Source organism: Chiloscyllium plagiosum, chromosome 6, assembly GCF_004010195.1.
Source record: "Chiloscyllium plagiosum isolate BGI_BamShark_2017 chromosome 6, ASM401019v2, whole genome shotgun sequence".
In the NCBI taxonomy this organism is placed as follows: Eukaryota; Metazoa; Chordata; class Chondrichthyes; order Orectolobiformes; family Hemiscylliidae; genus Chiloscyllium; species Chiloscyllium plagiosum.
Window position 1 is genome coordinate 116,544,572 of NC_057715.1, and position 24,050 is coordinate 116,568,621.

Below are 24,050 nucleotides of genomic sequence, written 5' to 3' on the forward strand. Positions count from 1 at the left end.
CTTGCACAATCTAAAGGATTCTATGATTCTGCCTCTCCCACTGGAATAGTGTTGGTTTGAAAATGGTGGATAGGAAGAGAAAAATTGGAAAGAGGAGATGAAGTGCAAGGGTAGGGAGCAGCATGGATGGTGGGGAAGGAAAGTAAGTCCAGGAACAGAACAAATATAAGTATGCATTTAGAATCTGTAATTATTATATTAACAAGCCAACAGTTTGGGAGGATGAGCACTTCAGTCCTTAATCTCTGTACAGTTAGTTGATTGTACTTCTGATAGGCTGAGAAAAATCACTTTGAGTCTCCAGATTCTCCTCTTGAAAGTACAATAACTTGCATTTACAAAGCTCCTTTAATATAATGAGCCATTCCAAGATACTTCACAGCATTGCTTATCGTTGACAGAACGATCAGGACTAGTGAGGTGTTAATGAACATTTAACTTAGCAGAGAGAAGTCAAGAGCCTTAGAAAGGAAATTATAGAGCTGGGAGCTAGGCAGTTGAAGGCATGTCGGTCCTATCACTACTGGAGCAGTTAAAATTGGGGATGCATTAAAGGTTAGAATTGGAACAATACAGATTTCTTGACAATAGAGATCGAAGATATGCAGAGGGTTGAGGGCATTGGAGTGATTTGGAAATTGGATGAAAATTGAGTACAGTGAGTGAATGTACTGTAGCAGATGGAGTTATTTACTACAGGAAAGGGAGCATGTCACTCTTCTCAGCTTATATGTGGCTCCAGTCCTACATTGCCGCGACCAGTGATCCTAGTAGGCTTAGCCACTAGGAACAGTCAGAGGCTATTCAGCCCCCCCGACCTTACACATGCGTTTTGGCTAGATCGTGGCGGATTTTGTAGCTCCGTGGCACAGCCTCTGAGTGTTCTGTGCTTCTTGATTCACAAAGTCAAAATCTACATTGAAATGCACAGTACCCATATCAAGAATCATTTCTGTTTCTGGAGTAAATATGCTCATTTGTTCGCAGATTGCAATGCAGACACTTTGGAACATTAAAATTGTAGTCCTGGTTAAGCCGGAACATGAGAACCGGATCAGCCACATCAGTACCTCAAGTGTGAAAACTGGAATAGCCAATACATTGGGTAGGTAACAAAGTAACACCCACAGCTCAGCTTTATAATTATTGATCGTTCTCAACTTGAATTCATCAAGCAGCCTGAACGTAGTAACACTGTCTTGAGGTGCTTCACAGCAATGCTTTTGAGCACAAGGAGATATTGAACCACATAAGATGAGGTTAGAAGGAACATCCCAAAGTGTGGTATAGGGAAAGAATTCCATTGTTTAGGACCCCAAATTGTTGAAGACTGGAACAATGAAAATTGCTAAGAGAAAAGTCCTCTGGATGCTGGAAATGTGAAATAAGAACAAGTATTGGAGAAATTCAGCAGGTCTGGCAGTAGCCGTGGAGATAAACAGTTAATGTTTTGAGTCCAATGATGACTTATGGACTTTTGGATGTAGGTTTGCTCACTGAGCTGGAAGGCTCATTCCCAGACGTTTCGTTACCCTACTAGGTAACATCTTCAGTGGGCCTCAGGCGAAGCAATGCGGAAAATTTCTGCTTTCTATTTATATGTTTGGGTTTCTTTGGGTTGGTGGTGTCATTTCCTGTAGTGATGTTATTTCTGGTGGTGAAGTCACTTCCGGTTCCTTTTCTCAGTGGGTGGTAGATGGGGTCTAACTCGATGTGTTTGTTGATAGAGTTCTGGTTGGAATGCCATGCCTCTAGAAATTCTCATGTCTGCCTTTGTTTGGCTTGTCCTAGGATGGATGTGTTGTCCCAGTCGAAGTGGTGTCCTTCCTCATCCGTATGTGAGGATACTAGTGAGGATAGTAGCCACAAAAAGACATGACCCCCCCCCTGCTTTTCAATAGTATCCTCACATACGGATGAGGAAGGACACCATTTCGACTGGGACAACACATCTATCCTAGGACAAGCCAAACAGAGAGAGACACACGATAATTCCTAGAGGCATGGCATTCCAACCGGAACTCTTACCTGGGCTGAGAAGTGGCAGATGGAGTTTAATTCAGATAAATGCGAGGTGCTGCATTTTGGGAAAGCAAATCTTAGCAGGACTTGTACATTTAATGGTTAGGTCCTAGGGAGTGTTGCTGAACAGAGAGATCTTGGAGTGTAGGTTCATAGCTCCTTGAAAGTGGAGTCGCAGGTAAATAGGATAATGAAGAAGGCAATTGGTATGCTTTCTTTTATTAGTCAGAGTAGTGAGTACAGGAGTTGGGAGGTCATGTTGCAGCTGTACAGGACATTGGTTAGGCCACTGTTGGAATATTGCGTACAATTCCAATCTCCTTCCTATCAGAAGGATGTTGTGAAACTTGAAAGGGTTCAGAAAAGATTTACAAGGATGTTGCCAGGGTTGCAGGATCTGAGCTACAGGGAGAGGCTGAACAGGCTGGGGCTGTTTTCCTTGGAGTATCGGAGGTTGAGGGGTGACCTTATAGAGATTTACAAAATTATGAGGGGCATGGATAGGATAAACAAGCCAAGTCTTTTCCCTGGTGTCGGGGAGTCCAGAACTAGAGGGCATAGGTTTAGAGTGAGAGGGGAAAGATATAAAAGAGACCTAAGGGGCAACGTTTTCACACAGAGGGTGGTACGTGTATGGAATGAGCTGCCAGCGGAAGTGGTGGAGGCTTGTACAATTGCAACATGTAAGAGGCATTTGGATGGGTATATGAATAGGAAGGATATGGGCCGGGTGCTGGCAGGTGGGACTAGATTGGGTTGGGATACTTGGTCGGATGGACCGGTTGGACTGAAGGGTCTGTTTCCATGCTGTACATCTCCATGACATCGAGTTAGACCCCATCTACCACCCCCTGAGAAAAGGAATCGGAAGTGACTTCACCACAGGAAATGACATCACCACCCCAAAGAAACCCAAACATATAAATAGAAAGCAGCAATTTTCAGCATTGCTTCGCCTGAGGCCCACTGAGATGTTACCTCGTAGGGTAACGAGACGTCTGGAAATGAACCTTCCAGCGCAGCGAGCAAACCTACATCCAAAACCTCAACCTGAGCTACAAATCTTCTCAAAACTCGCTCTGACTTATGAACTCCAGAATGAAAACTCGGGTTGTTCAAGAATCCAGATTTGGAGGTGTGCAGAGATCTTGTTGAGCAAGTAGAGGATGCAGATCAAGGGAAATGGTTGTTATTTTTGAATATTCTGAGAGTTCTGCCTTGTGAGAATGCTGTGGCTTTAAATGGTGTGGTTTTGTTAAAGTTTCTTTTAGAGTTTGTGGGACTGATGCTGAGCAGCCTGTGAAGCTATGGATTTTCTTTTGAAGTTGGAACGATAGAAGCAGCCTGTGTAGGTGTGGTCAAATGCCCACCCTTGGAAGCAGGGAATTTAGCTTTGTAGTTTTCTCAGCAGCAGTTGCTGTTGAGGTCTTGAAGAGCTGGAAGCTATTTTTTGTCCCTGTCTCGGTTACAGCCAAAAGTTGGGGGTTGTTTGCCTGCTTTGAGAGTTGTGTGAGAGATAATCTGTTTTCTCAATTTGCCTTTTTTGTCAAAGGGGTGTTTGAGGGATGTTACTATTTTGGTACAGTTAATTAATAATGGGTACAGTATCGATTATTCAGTTGTTTTCCAGTTAAGTTGTTCCAAGTTCTTTCTTTCTTTCTTGTTGTGCTTTAACTATAATGTTCAAATAAATTGTGTTTTGCTTCATGTTGAGTAATTGGACCAATTGAATTGCATCTGGAACATAGCACCTGACATTTACTTTTAAAATGAGAAAAAGTTGAGGTCTAGACTACCTTAACATATTTTGAGAAGGTCTGATCTAGTCCATAACAAACAGTCCTGGCAGATTAGAGGGTGGCAAATGTAACCCTTCTCTTTAGGAAAGAAAAGAGGGGAAAAAACAGGAATTACTGATCAGTTAGTCAGCACTCCGGAAAATGCTGGAATCTGTTATAAAGGATGTGATCACAGCACACACAGAAATAACCAATGCGATTAGACTGATTCCACATGAATTTGAGAAAGAGAAGTGATGTTTGACAAACCTCCTAGAGCTTTGTTTTAAGGACTTTAGTAGTAAAATAGATGAGGGAGGTCTATCTAATGGATGTAGTGTAATGGATTTTCAGATAGCTTTTGTAGAAGTCCCTTGTAAGTGGTTAGTGTGCAAAATAAAAACATATGTGATTGTTGATAATGTCCTAGCATATCAAGAATTGGTAAACAGACAGGAAACCAAGTCTAAATAGATGGATCATCTTTGGCGTGGGTGGAAGGCAGTGACATGTAATGTTCTGCAGGGATCAGTGATTTGGGTAAGAGAATAGTGTAATTTTTCCAACTTTGTTGACAACACATAACGAGGTGAGATTGTGAGCATAGAGTCACAGATGTACTGCACAGAAACGGACCCTTTGGTCCAACTCGTCCATGCCGACCAGATATCCCAACCCACTTGCCAGGACCCGGCCCATATCCCTCCAAACCCTTCCTATTCATATACCCATCCAGATGCCTTTTAAATGTTGCAATTGTACTAGCCTCCACGACTTCTGGCAGACCATTCCATACACACTCACCACCCTCTGCGTGAAAAATTGTCCCATAGGTCTCTTTTATATCATTCCTCTCTCACCCTAAACCTATGCCCTCTAGTTACGTTAAAAAAAACTTTCAAGTTAATTCAAACATGTTGAATAAAGTGACAAATGCATGATAGATGAAGTTTAAAGTGGATTGGAGAGAACTTGTCCAACTTTGTAGAAAACACAATGGCAGACTGTTAGTTAAATTACAGCAAATCGGCAAAAGTTCATGTATAAACGAACCTGGATGTCCTTATATACTGGTGACTGAAAGCAAATATGCAGATGCAGCAAGCACTTATGAATCTAATAGTATGTCAAACCATAAAGCAGACATCAGCCATGATCTCATTGAATGGCCAATCTGATACTTTACCCTTGATTCCCTTACTGATTAAAAATCTGTTTGTCAGCCTTGGATATATTTGACAACCCTGTCTTGACAGCCCTCTGCAATAAATAATTGCAAAGATTCATCGTCCTCGAAAATAAACTCCTTCCCTGTCTTAATCACAGAATGATGGGTCACCTATTTATGTTCTCTTGGTCCTAGACTCTCCCACAAGGGGAGAGTCATCTACCCTGTCAAGCCCTGGAAAAATATTTCAATGAGAGAGTTTCTCTCTTCTAAGGTCCGGTAAGTACAACCCAACCTACTCAACCTATCATCATGGGAAAATCCCTCCATACCCAGGATCAACCCAGTAAACCTTTTCTGGACTGCCTCCGGTGCCAGTGTATGTTTCCTTTGATAAGTCTTTGGAACTCCTTGCCCCAGAGAGCTGTGCGGACAGAATCCTTGTATGTATTTATTTAAGGCTGAGATAAATTCTTGATCAGTAGGGGATTCAAGGGTTATGAGGAAAGGACAGGAAAGTGGATGTGAGGAATATCAGATGAGCTGTGATCCTAGTGAGGGGCTGAATGGCCGACTCCTGTTTCTATGTCTTACTGCCTTAATAAGGGGCTCAAAACTGATAAGTGTTCCATCAGTAGTCTGCCCCCGTGTTGTGTATAGTCTTAGTATGACCTCTCTACGTTAATAGTCCATTGTAATAAAATCCAACATTCCATTTGTCTTTCCTATTCCTTGCTGAATTTGTATGCTGTCTTTCTGAGACTTATGCATGAGGACCCCAAAATCTCTCTATAGCTTTCTGTAGTCTTCTCCATTTAAATAATATTCAGTTCCTCTATTCTTGCTGCCAAAGTATGTAAGCTCAGGTTTTTGCACATATTCCATCTGCCCAGTTATTGCCCACTCGCTTAACCTTGTTAGCTTCATTGTAAGAGAATTTCAGTAAAACAGCAAGGAAGTATATAAAGGGTCTTAGTTAGACCACACCTGGAGTGTGCAGTTTCGATCTCCTCTAACATAGAAGGAGTGCAGCAAAGGTTTGCCAGACTGATTCATTGCAAGGCTGGTTCATCGTATGAGGAGAGTTTGAGCTAACTAGGCCTATTATTAACCATGGCTTAGCAGTTTGTGAGGCGAATCATTCAAATATATAAAATGCTGATAGGGCTGGGCAGACTGGATGCAAGGATTATGTTAGCTTTGGTTTGGGTGTTCAAAACAAGGCTTTTTTTCATTCACTCATGGTATGTCAGCTTCATTGGCTGGTCAAATTTATTACCTGTCCCCAGTCCCCTTTGAGAAGGGGAACTGCCTCCTTAAACTGCCTCCTATTGATTTGGGATTTTTTTGTTTTTGAAGGGTCTTCTGTCTCTGTACACCATAGGCATGGCCTTTGGTCTTCCAGTTCCTGATTACTGCTCTTGTTCCATTTTGTCATTGGACAAAGTTAAAAATCACACAACACCAGGTTATAGTCCAACAGGTTTATTTGGAAGCTAGTGGAAGTTGTTTAATTTTTAACTTTGTACGCCCCAGTCTAACACCGGCGTCTCCAAATCATTTGTTGCTAGAGGCTGACATTTCACCTGCTCTCTTCCTCTGGGGTCTCTTCTCAGAACTGCTCAATCTCTCTTCTCACTTTTCTCCTTGAAAGTCTTGTCTATCATGTTCCTTACCCCTTCTCCTTATCCTACACAAAATCACTTTGGTTTCTGCTCAGAATTCACCTCTTCTTCCTACTCCCCAATATCATGTCATTCCTTTAATTCTTATTTCTCTCACATCCCTGATTTCCAGCACTTCATAATTTGGCGTCTGTGACTTCAGCTGTCTGGTCCCTAAACTCTGAAATTCCATACTGGAAGCTCACACCATCTCTACCTTTTTTTGTGTGTGTGGTGCTCTTTCTAATCTCCTCTTTAACCCAACTTTTGATCACTTGCCCTGATATCTCTTTGTGTGGCCAACTTTTAGACTTCATCTGATTATATTCCTGTGAAGCTCCTTAGGGCAGTTTATAATATTAAAGCGACATGTTCTTTCACATGAAACATCAAGTGAGTATCTTGAGCAAATGTTATTTGCTTAAAGTATTTCTTTTTTTAAACCACAGGCAATAAAGGAGCTGTTGGTGTTTCGTTTATGTTTAATGGAACGTCATTTGGATTTGTTAACTGTCACTTAACGTCTGGTAATGAGAAAACTGCAAGGTAAGTGTAGTTTAAAAATTTGCATAACGAGGAACAACTTGGGACAGTAGTGTTTTCAGTCACTACATATAGGGCCATCCTCAGCACCGAGGGAAGTTTCTGTGTGGTCACATGATGCTCTTGTAATACAGATATTTTTGTCTCCCTACCCTCTCCAACAAGAGCAACATAGAGGATGGAGATTTCTTCGAACTGTGCTTACTGTGTCAGTAATGCTCAGAGCCTGGAGGAAGACCTTTCATAGATATTACTCCAGCCAGCAAGAAAATATGATGGGCATTTATCAACTGCTAATAAAGAAAAGTACTGCAGATGCTGGAAATTTGAAATAAAAACAAAGCTGCTGGAGAAACACCAGGTCGGCGGCATCTGTGGAGAGACACCATAACTTTTCAAATCCAACAATATTATTCCGAACACAGACGGCACGGTGGCTCAGTGGTTAGCACTGCTGCCTCACAGCACCAGGGTCCCAGGTTTGATTCCAGCCTCGGGTGATTGTCTGTGTGGTGTTTGCACATTCTCCCCGTATCTGCGTGAGTTTCCTCCGGGCACTCTGGTTTCCTCCCACAGTCCAAAAGATGTGCAGGTCAGGTGAATTGGCCATGCTAAATTGCCCATCAGTCAAAGAGAAAGGGGTCTGGGTGGTTTACTCTTCGGAGGGTCGGTGGGGACTGGTTGGGCCAAAGGGCCTGTTTCCACACAGGTAATCTTTAAAAAAAAGCAGTTTGTGGGCTGTTAAACCGCATGTTCTGTTTTTCTTTCAGCTTGAGGCGCCTGCATTAAAACTTTACAGTCACATGATATCTAGGCCAATGATTCAGTACAGTACCAAGGAAATACTTTTGGGTGAGGCATTGAACTGAGTTCACATCAGTGTATAATATCCTGTGGCACTGTTCAGAGCCTTGACCCCATGTTATCTTGCAACAAATATTTCTAAAGCAGATTAGCAGGTCAATTATCACAGTTTTAGGGGATTATTATGTTTCCTTGCATTATAATGGTGATTACGTCACAAATAGTTTATTGTCTGAAGTACTCAACAACATCTTGAGAATATGGGCAGTATTGTGGAAATGAGTCTTTTCTACATAATAGGCACTGATGCTCTTAACTGAATGCACATGTATTGAATTGTACACGGCAGTATCCAAAAATATATAAATAAATTTGAAAATAAAATGCAGTGCTCTGTTATCTAGAATTGTCTTAGTTAAAGTTACCTTGTGGAGACTCTCATCACAAACTCCTGGGACTGTACAGATGCAGGAAAGCTGAAAATGTGTTGCTGGAAAAGCGCAGCAGGTCAGGCAGCATCCAGGGAACAGGAGAATCGACGTTTCTAGGCGGAACCGCTAGGAACCCTCCAACCACAAGGGATGAACTCAGATTTCACCAGTTTCCTCATTTCCCCACCTCCCACCTTGTCTCAGTCTAATCCATCGAATTCAGCACCGCCTTCCTAACCTGCAATCTTCTTCCCGACCTCTCCGCCCCCACCCCAGTCTGACCTATCACCCTCACCTTGACCTCTTTCCACCTATCACATTTCCGACGCCCCTCCCCCAAGTCCCTCCTCCCTACCTTTTATCTTAGCCTGCTGGACAAACTTTCCTCATTCCTGAAAAAGGGCTTATGCCCGAAACGTCAATTCTCCTGTTCCCTGGATGCTGCCTGACCTGCGCTTTTCCAGCAACACATTTTCAGCTCTGATCTCCAGCATCTACAGACCTCACTTTCTCCTCAAAGATGCAGGAAAGCCATGAGGAAACGGTGAAAATCTGCTGGCCTGAAGGTCAGGTTGAAACAGTGTGGCTTCATGACCCCCTTGGTCCAGTATACTACTGGCAAAGATCCAGGCTATTGAAAACAGAATAAATGAACTTGAATCTAGACTGACTTACCAGAGGGAACTGAGTGACTGTTGTGTGCTCTACTTCATGGAGACCTGGCTCACCCCTGCTATTCTTGATTGCGCCCTACAAGCTGACGGGTTCTCCATACATGGCATGAACCATATAACATCCTCTGGCAAAGCAATGGGCGATATGGTATACTTCCTGATCAGCACTTCCTGGTGTTCGGACGTAGCAACCCTGGCAAGCCATTGCTCCCCGGACCTAGAATACCTTACAGTAAAGTGCCATCCCTACAACCTATCGCGAGAGTTCACCTTCGGCATCCTAACAGCAGTATACATACTACCCCATGTGGAGAATGCCCTAGATGTGATTTATATTGCCACAAACACTTGAAACAAATTACCCGAAGCCCTATTCATTGTGGCCAGCGACTTCAACCAGGCCAACCTCAAGAGAGAGCTGCCAAAATACGACCTACGCATCTCCAGCCCCACCAGAGGATCAAACATCCTGGACCACTGCTACACAACCATCAAAGACACCTACTGCTCCTTTTCCCCGCCCACACTTCAGAAAATCAGATCATGATGCTGTGTTCCTCCTCCCAGCTTACAAGCAGAAGCTTAACAGGAGGATCCTTCACAAAAGGAAGTACCATGCTGGTCCGAGGCTGTGGAAGACCGTTTCAGGGACTGCTTGGAATCGGTGGACTGGACTGTGTTCAAGTACTCAACAGAAAATCTAGACGAGCATGCCACTGCTGTCACAGACGACTTTAGCAAATGCATGGGGGACTACATATGAAAGAAGTCAATCGGGGAGTGTTCCCCAATCGTAAACCTTAGATGAACCAGGAAATCCATTCCCTACTGAAGACCAGATGGGTGGCTTTCAAGTTGGATGACCCAGACCAGTACAGGAAATCCAGATAAGACCTCCGCATCAGACATGTCAAGAGACAGTACCAAACCAAGTTAGAGACCCAAACCAACCAGACAAGACTCGTGTTGCCTGTGGTAAGGCCTAAACAGCATTACAGGATACAAAATGAAGCAGAGCAAGATAGTGGGCAAAGATGTGCTCAATACTTTCTATGCTTAATTTGAGCAAAATGCTAGCGGTGCAGTGATACCTGTCCTGACAGCCCCAGCTGCACCTACTCCCTTGGTCACTGCTACAAACATCAGATCGGTCATCCTGGGAGTCAACCCAAGGGAAGTAAAGGGCCCTGACTGTGTTCCTAGCCGAGCACTCAGATCCAGTGTGGATCAGCTGGCAGAGGTATTCACCTACATCTTCAACCTCCCTCTCCTACCAGCTGAAGTCCCCACCTTCTTCAAGAAGACCACCATCATCCTGGTACCTATGAAAGCACATGCAACGTGCCTTGATGACTATCACCCAGTGACTCTGACCTCAATAATTATGTAATGCTTCGAGAGGCTGATCATGGCCCACATCGACTCCACTCTCCCAGCAGCCTGCCTCGATCCCTTACAATTTGCCTACTGATGTAACAGGTCCACAGTGGATGCATTATCCCTGCCCCTGCTATCATGCCTGGAACATCTAGACAGTGAGGACAACTATGTCAGACTCCTGCTCATTGGCTACAACTCCACCTTCAAAATCATTATCCATTCCCGACTGATGTCAAAACTCCATGGTCTTGGCTCTGCACGCTGCAACTGGATCCTCCGCTTTCTGATCCACAGACTGCAATCAGTGAAGACAGGTAACTGCAACTCCTCCACAATAACACTCAACACTGGAACCCTCCACCCCCCCCCCCCCCCCCCCAAAAAGGGTGTGTCCTCAGCCCCCTACTGTACTCCTTATTACATGGATAACTGTGTTGCCAAATTCCAAACTAATGCCATCTCCGAGTTCGTTGATGACACCACTATAATGTGACTGGTATTTAACAATGATGAGTCAAAATACTTGGCTTGGTGACGTGGTGCAATAAGAACCACCTCTCTCTCAATGAAGGCAAAACTAAAGAACTGATCGTTGACTTCAGAATGGAGGAAGGAGAACGTGCCCCCATCTACATCTGAGGTTTATAGGTTGGAGTGCATCCTCAAAGCAATGATAACTGACAACCTGTCCTGGACCTCCCATGTCGATGCAATAGTCAAGAAAGCACAACAACACCTCTTCTCCCTCAGGCGGCACAGGAAATTCAGCATGTCTGTATGGACCCTCACCAACATCTACAGATGCACCATTGAGAGCATACTGTCTGGGTGCATAACGGCCTGGTACGGCAACTGCTGTGCCACAGACTGTAAGAAACTACAGAAGGTGAAGTGCGTAGCCCAGACCATCATGGGAGCCAACTTTCCATACGTGGACTCAGTCTACACCTCTCATTGCCTTGGAAAGGCTGCCAACATCATCAAAGACTTATCACACTCTGATAATCTCCGACAACCTCTTCGGTCTGGCAGAACACCAGCAGGTTCAGGAACAGCTTCTTCCCGATTATTCGACTGATGAATCGACTCTTTAGCTTCAAGTAATGCTGATCTTGCTAACGTTGCTCTCACCAAAGACACACCCTGTGCAATATAATTGTATACCTCTGTCTAAATCTTTTTGATCTGTACATCCTTGTTTGCTATGATCTGCTTGTATTGCTTGTAAACAAAACTTTTCACTGTACCTCAGTACACATGACAATACATCAATTAATCAAAATGGCAATTTGAGGCACAAAATTTTATGCCCAACTCTTGAATTTTGGCTGTTTCATTGGCACAGACTAACCATAATATGCATGTTCTGCAAACAGTTACGGATGTGGCTAAGAATATCGTAATTATCCATGTAATCCATTTCTGTGACACTGATTCAGAGATAGAGATTGACCAGGACACCAGGGAGAACTCTCCCGCTGTATCTCAAAAGTGATGGGACTTCAATTTAATATCTCAACCAGAAGATGACAACTCTGTCGAGTGCACCTCCCAATACTGCACTGGAGTGTTGGCCACAGTTCTTGTGCTATAGCTTTGGAGTTGGACTTGAAGCTGCAAATTAGTTCAATTCTGAGGCAAGGATGTTACCAACTGAGCCACAGCTGACGAATTGCCCCCATTATTGTTCAGAACTCTACACGCACTGAAATATTTTCAAAGCAAGTCCAGGTAGATTAAAGGGCATTTTGTCAGAACATCCCACACAAACAACAGTTAATCTGGCATTGACTGTTTACTAAAGGGAAATATATATGGCAGAATATGAGAAGAACCCTCTATTCTTTTATTTTATATTGGAATCTTCACCTTCTATCAGTCAAGGCGAGCAAGTTCTTGGTTTTGTGCATTATGTAGCAAGTATCATAGTGCAGCATTTCCTCAGGCGAAATGTATCCTTCTGTGGAGCACAGCTGCAACCAAGTGAAGCAAATTGACTTGACCATTCTACATCACTTAGAACAGGGGTTGGCACGGTGGCTAAGTGGCTAGCACTGCTGCCTCACAGCACCAGGGACCCAGGTTCAATTCCAGTCTTGAGCAACTGTCTGTGTAGAGTTTGCACATTCTCCCTGTGTCTGCGTGGGTTTCCTCTGTGTGCTCTGGCTTGCTCCCATAGTCCAAAGATGTGCAGGTTAAATGGATTAGCTATGCTAAATTGCCATAGTGTCCAGAGATGTGCAGGTTAGGTGGATTGGCAATGCAAAATGCAGGCTTACAGGGAAAAGATAGGGGGTTGGGTCTAGGTAGCATGATTTTCGGAGGGTCGATGTGGACTTTTGGGCTGAATGGCCTGTTTCCACACTAAGGATTCAATGAGAAAACAATGGGGTGAATGTGGAATAGTTCTAAAAGCATAAAGCTGAGTGTACAGGATATGTGCTGGAAATGTGTTGCTGGAAAAGCGCAGCAGGTCAGGCAGCATCCAGGGAACAGGAGAATCGACGTTTCAGGCATAAGCCCTTCTTCAGGATATGTACATAATTGCAATTGGCAAATGCAGGATAAACAAATATGACTGTTAATTATATAGAACATTCAGAGGAGAAACAGACCATGCAGCCCAACTTGTGCTGTGGGTTGATGCTCCACTTGTGCCTTCTCCATTGTTGTAATCTTCCTTCTCCTCCTCCCTTGCGTATGTGGCTGGCTATCCTTTAAATGTAACTGTGCTATTGTGCTGTTGAAAATTTCACATTCTCACCACCCTTTGTGTAAAGACGTTTCTCATGAATTTCCTGTTAGATTTGTTGGGCGATATCTTATATTGATGACCTTTAGTCATCCTCTTGCTCATAAGAGAAAACATTCTCTTGGTGTGCATTTTATCATAACCCTTTCGTAATTTAGAAGATCTTTATTTGGTTACCCATTAGCCCAATTTCTGGTGTTTATTTTAAAGAAACATTTAGAAATATATGACTTGGGTGAATGATGTACTCTGCCTGTAGCAAATCAGTTTGTGAAAGTTCTCTATTTTCTCATAATTCCTACATAGCCTTTAAATGTTATAGCAGACATTTTCTAATTGCTGGATTCTGTTCTTTGTCTGGATTGGACTGACCAGAATTCTGTGAAGACAATATGACCACAGTGGATGATGGGGACCCAGTAGATGTGTATTTAGATTTCCAAAAAGCATTCTAAAATGTGCCACACAAAAGGCTGCTGTATAAGATAAAGATGCGCAGCATTCCGGGTAATCTATTAGAATGGTTAGAGGATTGGTTGACTAACAGGAATCAGAGTGGAGATAAATGAGTGCTATTCTGGTTGGCAATCAGTGACTAGTGGTGTGCCTCAAGGATCAGCGTTGGGACTGCAATTACTCCCAACTTACATCGATGATTTGGAGTTGGGGACCGCATGTAGTGTATCAAAGTTTGCGGATGAGACTAAGATGAGTGGCAGAGCAAAGTGTGCAGAGGACTGTGAAACTTTGCAAAGGGACATAGTTTAAGTGAGTGGCAGATCGAATACAATGTTAATAAATGTGAAGTAATTCATGTTGGTAGGAGTAACGGGAAAAAGGATTCTTATTTGAATGGTGAGAAATTGCAGCACGCTGCTGTGCAGAGGGATCTGGGTGTTTTTGTGTATGAATCACAGAAGTTGGTCTGCAGATGCAACAGGTAATTAAAATGGCAAATGGAATTTTGTCTTCCATTGCGAAAGGGATTGAGTTTAAAAGCAGAGAGGTTATGTTGCAGCTGTATAGGGTGCTGGTGAGGCCACACCGGGAGTACTGTGGAAGGAACTTCTTCACCCAGAGAGTTGTGAATCTGTTGAATTCCCTGCCCAGTGAAGTGGTTGAGGATTCCTGAGTAAATGTTTTTAAAGCTAAGGTGGATAATTTTTTGAACGATAAAGGAATTAATGGTAATGGTGAGAGTGCAGGTAAGTGGAGCTGAGGCCATGAAAAGATCAGCCATGATCTTGTTGAATGGCAGAGCAGGCGTGAAGGGCCGAATGGGCTGCTACTCTTATTTCTTATGTAAAGGTAAAATGAAGGGAGGTACAGGTACCACCCACCAGAGCCAAGCAGAAATAATAAGTGAAAGCCTTGGGAACACAGACTTCTAAAAACAGACAAAACCTACAGAAAGAAAGGAAGAAGGGATCACTGGGTTAAATGTAGGAATGTACTGAAATACGCTGAAGAGATGGTGTGAGGGGCAGAGGGACCTTGAAGCAAAAAATCTCATGGAGCCAAAATTGAAGGGAAGAAAATATCAAATTGCAGCACAGTGGCTCAGTAGTTAGCACCGCTGCCTCACAGCGCCAGGGACCTGAGTTCAGTTCCACCCTTGGGCGACTGTCTATGTGAAATTTGCACTTACTGCCTGTGTCTGCCTGTGCTTCCTCTGGATGCCCCGGTTTCCTCCCACAGTCCAAAGATGTGCAATTTAGGCAGTTTGGCCATGCTAAATTCCCCATACTGTCCAGGGATGTGCAGGCTAGGTGGATTAACCATGGGAAATGCAGGGATAGGGTAGGGGTGTGGGTCTGGTTGCGGTGCTCTTTGGAGGGTCCATGATGGGCCGAATGGCCTGTTTGCACTGTAGGAATTCTGTGCTTCTAAGATGCAGTTCCTTCAGGACTTCAGTAGTAAGGCGCAATGCTAATAGATGTGAATAAATTTGAAGCAGAATCTAATTGCACAGTAATTAATGTTGAAGTTGACGGCAACAATGTTGGGTGAGCAATGCAAGAGAAAGGATAAGAAGTCGACCTCCTTACCAGGGTTGAGCGTGTGGTGCTGGAAAATGTCGCAGTAGGTCAGACCGCAGGAGAATCAACAGTTCAGCCATAAACCCTTCTTCAGGAACCCAAAATGTTGCTTCTCCTGCTCCTCTGATGACCTGCTGTTGCTTTTCCAGCACCACAGCCTCGACTGTGATCTCCAGCATCTGCAGTCCTCAGTTTGTCCTCTGACCTTATTACCACTTAGGCCTGTCTCACTGGTTGATTTACCTCACTCCACTTTCACTATAGTCCTCTCTTCTTTCAGTGTCAAAACATCTATTGTCTCCATGTTGGATATGTTCAGTAACTAAGCACCTACAGCATTCTAGGGTAGATTATTCCAAATTTTCACAGCAGTCGGTGAAGAAATGTTTTGCCATCCACCTTGAATAATTAACCCATTACCTTGAGATAATGACCCGTAGTTCATGCCTCTGGAGCCTCATCTCTCATTGTCTCCCAACTCGTTGTGACACTAAGTTGAGAGCTTACAACTCTGTAAATCTGGTTCACTGAGAGAATGGTAAGATGTCTATCAGGAGCCAACACATGCGGGTTTTATTTTTAATATCTCTATGTGCACACTATTGGAAGGTGAATTGGACTGACTCAACAGGAGATGATTCTTTTCTGGATATATTCCAGGTCTTGTACGACTTTACTGTAGCTTTCTTCATGATGAAACTTTGATGCATGACGCGATGAGTGCTGATGCAGTGGGAGCAGGAGAGTTTGCAGTCTTTGACTCTGGCACCAAACAATCCCATTCATAGGGAGAAGAAGCTGCCTTTATTTGGGAAGCTGAAACTAAATAAGATAAAAGTAAGAGTCTGAGTGGATCGGTTAGCCAGTATAAATTCATCTGTATCCAATCCTGTTTGTCTCTTACAGACGAAATCAGAATTACCTGGATATCCTGCGGTTGCTGTCTCTCGGTGACAAGCAGTTGAGCTCCTTTGACATCTCATTACGATTCACTCATCTCTTTTGGTTTGGAGATCTCAATTATCGTCTGGACATGGAGCTGCAGGTAGGTATCATCACCTGTTAGGAGGCTGACTAGTCCAGAGGTACCAATGCAAAGGTGTTGGATAATTCCATGTCACCTAATCCAGGGATAAAGAGGGAGGAGGAGCTTCTACACAATCTATTATCATTCAGTTGTTGCAGTGGGACCTCCGTTATCCTAAGGACTATGACAACTTGCTTTTGGATCAGAAAGCTAAAATGCAGTCAAGTTTCCCTAATTGATTTTTCACACACTCTTGATCCAGCTGGATAAGTCATCACTGGATGTTCGGTATTGTCTGCCCAGCTGTGATATTTAACTTTCCAGTAACTAGAATCTGGATTTGGTTCTCTTAAAAAAAAAAAAAAAAATTTGATGTGATGTAGGTATCGCTGACAAAGCCATTGTTTATTGCTCATTCCCCATTGCCCTTGAGCAGGTTCTGGTGAGCTGCTTTCTTCAATCACTGCAGTCATTATGCAGTAGGTATGCCCAAAATGCTGTTAGGGAGTTCTGGGAGTTTGACCTAATGATGGAACAGTAATTCTGCGCGAGTTTTGAGCAGATTTGTAGCTCAGATTGAGGTTCTGGATGTAGGTTTGCTTGCTGAACTGGAAGGTTAATTTCCAGACGTTTCGTCACCCTTCTAGGTAACATCTTCAGTGGGCCTCCGGACGAAGCACTGCTGATGATTTCTGCTTTCTATTTATATGTTTGGGTTTCTTTGGGTTGGTGATGTCATTCTCCTGTGGTGGTCATTTCCTGTTTTTTTTCTCAAGGGGTGATTGATGGGGTCTAACTCGGTGTTTGTTGATAGAGTTCCAGTTGGAATGCCATGCTTCTAGGAATTCTCGTGCATGTATCTGTTTGGTTTGTCCTAGAATGAATGTGTTGTTCCCATCAAAGTAATGTCCGTTCTTATCTGTATGTAAGGATACTAGTGAGAGAGGGTCTGGTCGTTTTATGGCTAGTATCCTTACATACAGATAAGAACGGACATTACTCTGGCAGCTCAGTCCATATCCGCACCACCCTCTGTGTGAAAAGGTTGCCCCTTAGGTCCATTTCAAATCTTTTCCCTCTCACCTTAAATCTATGCCCTCTAGTTTTGGCTATTGACCATATCCATGTCCCTCATGATTTTATAAACCTCTGTAAGGTCACCCCTCGGTCTCTGATGCTCCAGGGAAAATAGCCCAGTCTATTCAGCCTCTCCCTATTGCTCAAACCTTCCAACCCTGGCCGCATCCTTGTAAATCTTTTCTGAACACTTTCAAGTTTCACAACATCCTTCCTGGAGCAGGGATTCCAGAACTGAACGCAGTATTCCAAAAGTGGCCTAATCAATGTCCTGTACAGCTGCAACATGACCTCCCAATTCCTAAACTCAATATGTTGACCAATAAAGGAACGATTACCAAACTACTTCACTATCCTATCTACCTACAAGTCCACTTCCAAGGAACTATGAGCCTATACTCCAAAGTCTCTTTGTTCAACAATACTCCCCAGGACCTTAAGGTTAAGTGTATAAGTCCTACCCTGATTTGCCTTTCTAAAATGCAGCACCTCACATTTATCTAAGTTAAATTCCATCTGCCAACTCCTTGGCCCATTGGCCCATCTGCCCAAGATCCTGTTGGGTACTCTGAGGTAACTTCTTCACTGGCCACTACACCTCCAATTTTGGTGTCATCTGAAAACTTACTAACCAGACCTCTTATGTTCACATCCAAATCATTTACATAAATGACAAAAAGCAATGGATCCAGTACCGATCCTTGTGGCACTCCACTGGTCACTGGCCTCCAGTCTGAAAAACAACCCTCCACCACCACCCTCTGTCTTCTACCTTTTGAGCCAGTTCTGTATCCAAGTAACTAGTTCTCCCTGTATTCCATGTGATGTAATCTTCTTAACCAGTCTCCCATACAGAACCTTTTCAAACACCTGACTGAAAACCTATGCCTGGTAGCTGGTGGTCAGGCTTTGGGGAGTCAGGAGGTGAGTTACTGACTGCAAAATTCCCAGTGCCTGATGTGCTTTATTAGATTATTTATAAGACTAGTCCAGTTCAGATTCTGGTCAAGGATTACTCGGGGTGTTGATAGTGGCAGTTTCAGTGATGGTCAAGATATTGAATATCAATGGGGCGATACTTAGATTCAGTCTTGTTGATGATACCATAGTCTGGCACGGGTAGTGCGAATGTTGCTTACTACTTAGCAACCAAAACCTGAAGGTTATCCAAGTCTTACTGCGCACAGTCACAGATTGCTTTATGATCTGAGGAATTGAATACTGCACATTGAGTGAAGAATTGGCAATGGTCATTAATGAAGCAGCCTAAAATGTTTGCATTTCCCTCAGGATCTCCTGCAGCAGCGTCCTGTGGCTGAGATGTTTGGCCTGCATTGACCACAACCATCTTTCTTCTAAGTATGACTCCATTATGAGTGTTTCCCTTATTCTTAGGACTCCTGATACCAAAGCAGGATTATGGCACGCTCTGAACAATTGCTACACTACAGCTCTTGTGCAGTAAGCTTTTTTTAAAATGAAACAGCATGGATGGTACCTTCATGCACAGTACTCTTCTCTCATCTTTCAATTCTTTCTTTAAGCAACCAAGATGTATAAATAGATGGGTTATATAGCTGATTAACAGTCTGATGCAGTGTGAATACTTCTTCTGTGGCCAGAACCAGGGGATAGTGCAAGGTTAACCTGAAATGACTAGCTTTATGAGTGTCTTAGTCCATGATTTCTATACTTTCTCTCTCTCTCATTACTTGTTTTGGCAGTATAATAATCAGTGAGTATCCCCAACACCACCATTCAGCCTTTCTGCTAAAGTTCTCATCCCACATTGATTCTGATTCTGATTCTGGTGGATCCCATCCCAACGGTACAATTCAATTCTGTCCCAGAGCTGAAGTGAAATCTCTCCACCCCACTTTCTCCACCCCACTTTCTTCACCCCACTTTCTTCACCCCACTTTCTTCACCCCACTTTCTTCACCATACATTTGCTTCCATAATTTTCTTATCTCAGTGCCAACTTGCATGTGGCTTGTCTTAGTCCATGATTTCTATACTTTCTCTCTCTCTCATTACTTGTTTTGGCAGTATAATAATCAGTGAGTATCCCCAACACCACCATTCAGCCTTTCTGCTAAAGTTCTCATCCCACATTGATTCTGATTCTGATTCTGGTGGATCCCATCCCAACGGTACAATTCAATTCTGTCCCAGAGCTGAAGTGAAATCTCTCCACCCCACTTTCTTCACCCCACTTTCTTCACCCCACTTTCTTCACCCCACTTTCTTCACCCCACTTTCTTCACCCCACTTTCTTCACCCCACTTTCTTCACCCCACTTTCTTCACCCCACTTTCTTCACCCCACTTTCTTCACCCCACTTTCTTCACCCCACTTTCTTCACCCCACTTTCTTCACCCCACTTTCTTCACCCCACTTTCTTCACCCCACTTTCTTCACCCCACTTTCTTCACCCCACTTTCTTCACCCCACTTTCTTCACCCCACTTTCTTCACCCCACTTTCTTCACCCCACTTTCTTCACCCCACTTTCTTCACCCCACTTTCTTCACCCCACTTTCTTCACCCCACTTTCTTCACCCCACTTTCTTCACCCCACTTTCTTCACCCCACTTTCTTCACCCCACTTTCTTCACCCCACTTTCTTCACCATACATTTGCTTCCATAATTTTCTTATCTCAGTGCCAACTTGCATGTGGCTTGGCTAATAATCCAGAGATTATAACCCTTGAGGTCCTGTTCTTTAATTTTAACTCATGGCTCATTGCACAATACTGGATATAAAAATAAGGTTAGAGTGATGCTGGAAAAGCACAGCAGGTCAGGTAGCATCTGAAGAGCAGGAAAATCGGTTTAATTATTATTATTAACTTCGATTTTTCCTGCTTCTCAGATGCTGCCTGACCTGCTGTGCTTTTCCAGCACCACTCTAACCTTGACTCTAATCTCCAACATTTGCAGTACCCACCTCCGCCTAGTGGATATAAAAGCAGTTCATCCCTAGCTAGTTCCATAATGTATTGCTCCAGGAAACTGTCAGACATTCTACAATTACATCTTCCAGCTATATCAATTGAATTAGTCCAGTCTTTATCAAGACTAAAATCCAAAGAACCAATAATATTGCACTTCGTTAAAAACTCCAGTACCTGCTTGTTTAATACTTTGTTTCATGATCCAAGAACAGCTAGGGAGTCTATAAATTGCACTCACTTTTCTGAGCTTTGCTACTCCTAATCTCGAACCATAATGATTCTACTTCCTGATTTTCTGAGTTATGATCCTTTTTTACCAATGTCTTAATGTCATCCTTTATTATGGAAGAATGTGAAATAGAGCGAAAGGCTCATTCTTGAGATTTTGAGCCCGGTAGCCAATTTGTCTCCATCTGAATGTTCTCCTCCTTTCCTGGGCTGCAGTTACACTGAGACATCCCTCCTCATCCTCGCTCTTCAATGGCCCATGGCCCAAGAGGCAAATAATAACAGTCCCCAACCTTCCCAGGTCACCATCAGCCAGCTTGTTATAGACCTGGGATTGAAATGGGGGCCTTCTCTGAGCTGTTTGTCTTTACCTGTCATTCCTCATGAGTGGCAGAGGGAGTTTAATTTAGATAAATGTAAGGTTTATGACTCTGATGCTATTACTTTTCTTCCCCATGATTTTTGTTTATTCTGTTTCTCCATGCAGGACATACTCAACTACATTAACAGGAAAGAGTTTGAGCCTCTTCATAAGGTTGACCAGCTGAACTTGGAGAAGGAGAAAAACAAAATATTTCTTCGATTTTGTAAGTACTGATGCTACATTATCTGTTGGTCATGGCCAAGACTGAACCTGAAAGTTTGACTCCATTAGTTTCTTATGGCCTGCCTGTAGATGAAGAGGAGATCACATTCCCTCCGACATATCGATATGAGCGAGGATCCCGGGACGTATACGTTTGTCACAAACAGAAGACTACTGGGGTACGTAATGGCTTTCCTAGTCAGTTGCAAATTTCTCATCTCTTCTTTTTTCTCCCCCATCTTTGTCACTGCTGTAATTGTATAAATATTTGGAACCACTGGCTTGCAATGTATATATGCAACTGGAGTTATAATCAGAGTCAGTGAAGGTTTCGAACTCAAACTCAGAACTTTGTGAATCTTGAGAACTTTCTAGCCTAGAAGGCTGTGGATGGTCATTTGTTATGTACATCTAAGAATCAAAATGTGAAGTTGAAATAAAAGATTATCCATCATTTTATTGAATGATAGAACAGGCTTTGCTTACTTGTGTTCCTATTTAATGGCCGGAAGTTCTACAACGGAGAAGATTGTTTGACTCACTGTGCTACTAACTCTTTGCAAGCTCTATTCCAAGCCCTATTGCACTCCATCCTTGCAGAAACCTGCAGATTTGCAAGTTATTTTTGAATCTGCTTACACTACCCTGATACTGCCTGGCTTGCTGAACTCTTCCAGTCTCCTGCTTGTCTACTCCACAACCCTTGCAGACTGTACATTTCAGATCGTCAGGTTGCCTTAGGTTCTGACCAGTGGTTTGAGACTGGCATTCCACTCCATTTCTTTCTTTCCCCCATGAAAAGCCAGTAATCTTCTGTGAGACCTAGTATTCCTCTATGACCAAGGAATTTAGCTGTGAATGAATAAATTTTCAGTTTTGTCATAACATTCTGAAATGTTTTGAACCTATTATTTGGGCATTGCATTCCTTGATTCCATTCATTTTTTTCCCTGTAGAAAATGGGCCAAAGGTAATGTTTGTATTTGAGTTACCATTGACTTAGATCAAAATGACTATAATCTCTCTTTAAATTCCAACATAAAAGACCCTTTTGAGAAAACATTGTGAATTACCTCTTTCCATTTAGACTTCACATCTGAAACTTGAGAAGGAGGCTGAAAACCAGAATACACATTGTAGATGTTGGAAGTAAAAATAGGAAATGCTGGGCAAACATTGGAGAGGGAAATGGTTCAGGTCAACAGATTTCTGTCAAAACGCATGTTTGTTCATTTTTTTTTGTCTGGACTCGAAGAAACTTAAGTGACCTCTCTTTGAACATGGCTCAGCTTTCCCAAAGTTTGACAAATGCTCTTTTTCATTTCTGCTCCACGGCTCCAAAGTCTGATCAACATTTCACTTGATGCTGCCAGTAATATTAATTCATTCAGCTTGCTGGATTTTAGACCTAGTGCTGAAGTCACAAAAAATTAGCATCATTGGCAAGTCTTGCTTGTGAAAGTGGTTTTTAGTACAGCTGAATGGCTTGCTTTCAACCTTGCAAATATCTTCCAATTCTGACAGTGTGAATCCTTTGACAAAGAACAAAAGTGTAAGAAGGAGAAAACACATGTGAAATTCTCCTCACCTCAAAAGGATCTCTTAACATTTCGTAGCATCCCTATTGAGTCATAGAGCATTGAAAAGACACTTTTCAGTCCATCATGGCTGCTCTGGCTTTTCGGTACATGTCACAAGTTGGGTAGGCAAGTAGAACTGAAGCAAGAGCAATTCGCAAAGTGGAGGAGGATCTCTCAGTTCTAGAGCCTGATGGTATAAACGAGATGACAGTGTAAATGCAGGTGCTGTTTCCACCAACAGGTCCGCACAAATGTTCCATCGTGGTGTGACAGAATTTTGTGGAAATCATACCCCGAGACCCACATCATTTGTAATTCATATGGTAAGTTAATGTGACCTCAATCCCTTGACAGATAACTTTGCGAGCAAGTCTCTGTATTTATTCCAGTGTATTTTATCGAGTTGATTCATTACCATAAATACCAAAAGCCATTAGGTTCATGCTTAGCTTTGAGATATTGAATGGCATCAAGGGTAGGCTACTTGCCTTGTTGTCCATTTCATGATGGATTACATGACAGCCAGTCTTAAGGCTTTGGTGTGTTTGCTTCCAACCATCTGTTCCACAATTTGTACCATTAAATTGAAATTAAAAATCACACAATACCAGGTTATAATCCAACAGGTTTATTTGGAAGTACAAGTTTTCAGAGGACTGCTCCTTTGCCAGATAGCAAGTGGGGCAAGATCATTGAACACAGAATTTATAGTAAAAGATCAAAGTTGAGAGTGTAGTACTGGAAAAGCACAGCGGAGCAGGAGGATCGACGTTTGGGGCATAGGTCCTTCATCATGAAGGGCTTATGCCCGAAACGTTGATTCTCCTGCTCCTCGGATGCTGCCTGACCTCTTGTGCTTTTCCAGCACTACACTCTCGACTTTGCTCTCCAGCATCTGCAGTCCTCACTTTCTCCGAAAAGATCAATTGTCATACAACTGATACGATGTATGACACTTTGATCATTTACTATAAATTCTGCGCCCTATGATCTTGCCCCACTTGCCAACTGACGAAGGAGCAGCGCTTCAAAAGCTTGTACTTCCAAATAAACCTCTATAACCTGGTGTTTTGTGATTTTTTAACTTTGTCCACTCCAGTCCAACACTGGCACCTCCACATCATGGCATTAAATTGAATGCATACTGACTTGATCTAGCAATGTCATCCCATATGTGTTGGCAATTCATTGGAATAAAGAGACCAATTTATTGGAATAAATTCACCATTACACTATTCCCGGTGTTGCATCACTTAATCTTCCCTTCTCTTGTGGTGACTGAAGTCCTTAAGAAATTCCTGTGACAGACTCACCAGAAAATGACCTGAAAGACCAGATCA

General features: G+C 43.0%; 1 protein-coding gene across 1 annotated transcript in view; it reads left to right on the forward strand.

The window, feature by feature from the left end:
• inppl1a (inositol polyphosphate phosphatase-like 1a) overlaps positions 1-24,050 on the forward strand; it is a 105,240-nt gene that overhangs the window by 28,312 nt on the left and 52,878 nt on the right. The window contains exons 8-14 of the mRNA XM_043692726.1: positions 700-770; positions 932-1,105; positions 7,082-7,178; positions 16,162-16,300; positions 21,032-21,131; positions 21,221-21,309; positions 22,952-23,033. Of these exons, the coding sequence (XP_043548661.1) occupies positions 700-770; positions 932-1,105; positions 7,082-7,178; positions 16,162-16,300; positions 21,032-21,131; positions 21,221-21,309; positions 22,952-23,033 (752 nt within the window). The remainder of the gene's footprint in view (positions 1-699; positions 771-931; positions 1,106-7,081; positions 7,179-16,161; positions 16,301-21,031; positions 21,132-21,220; positions 21,310-22,951; positions 23,034-24,050) is intronic.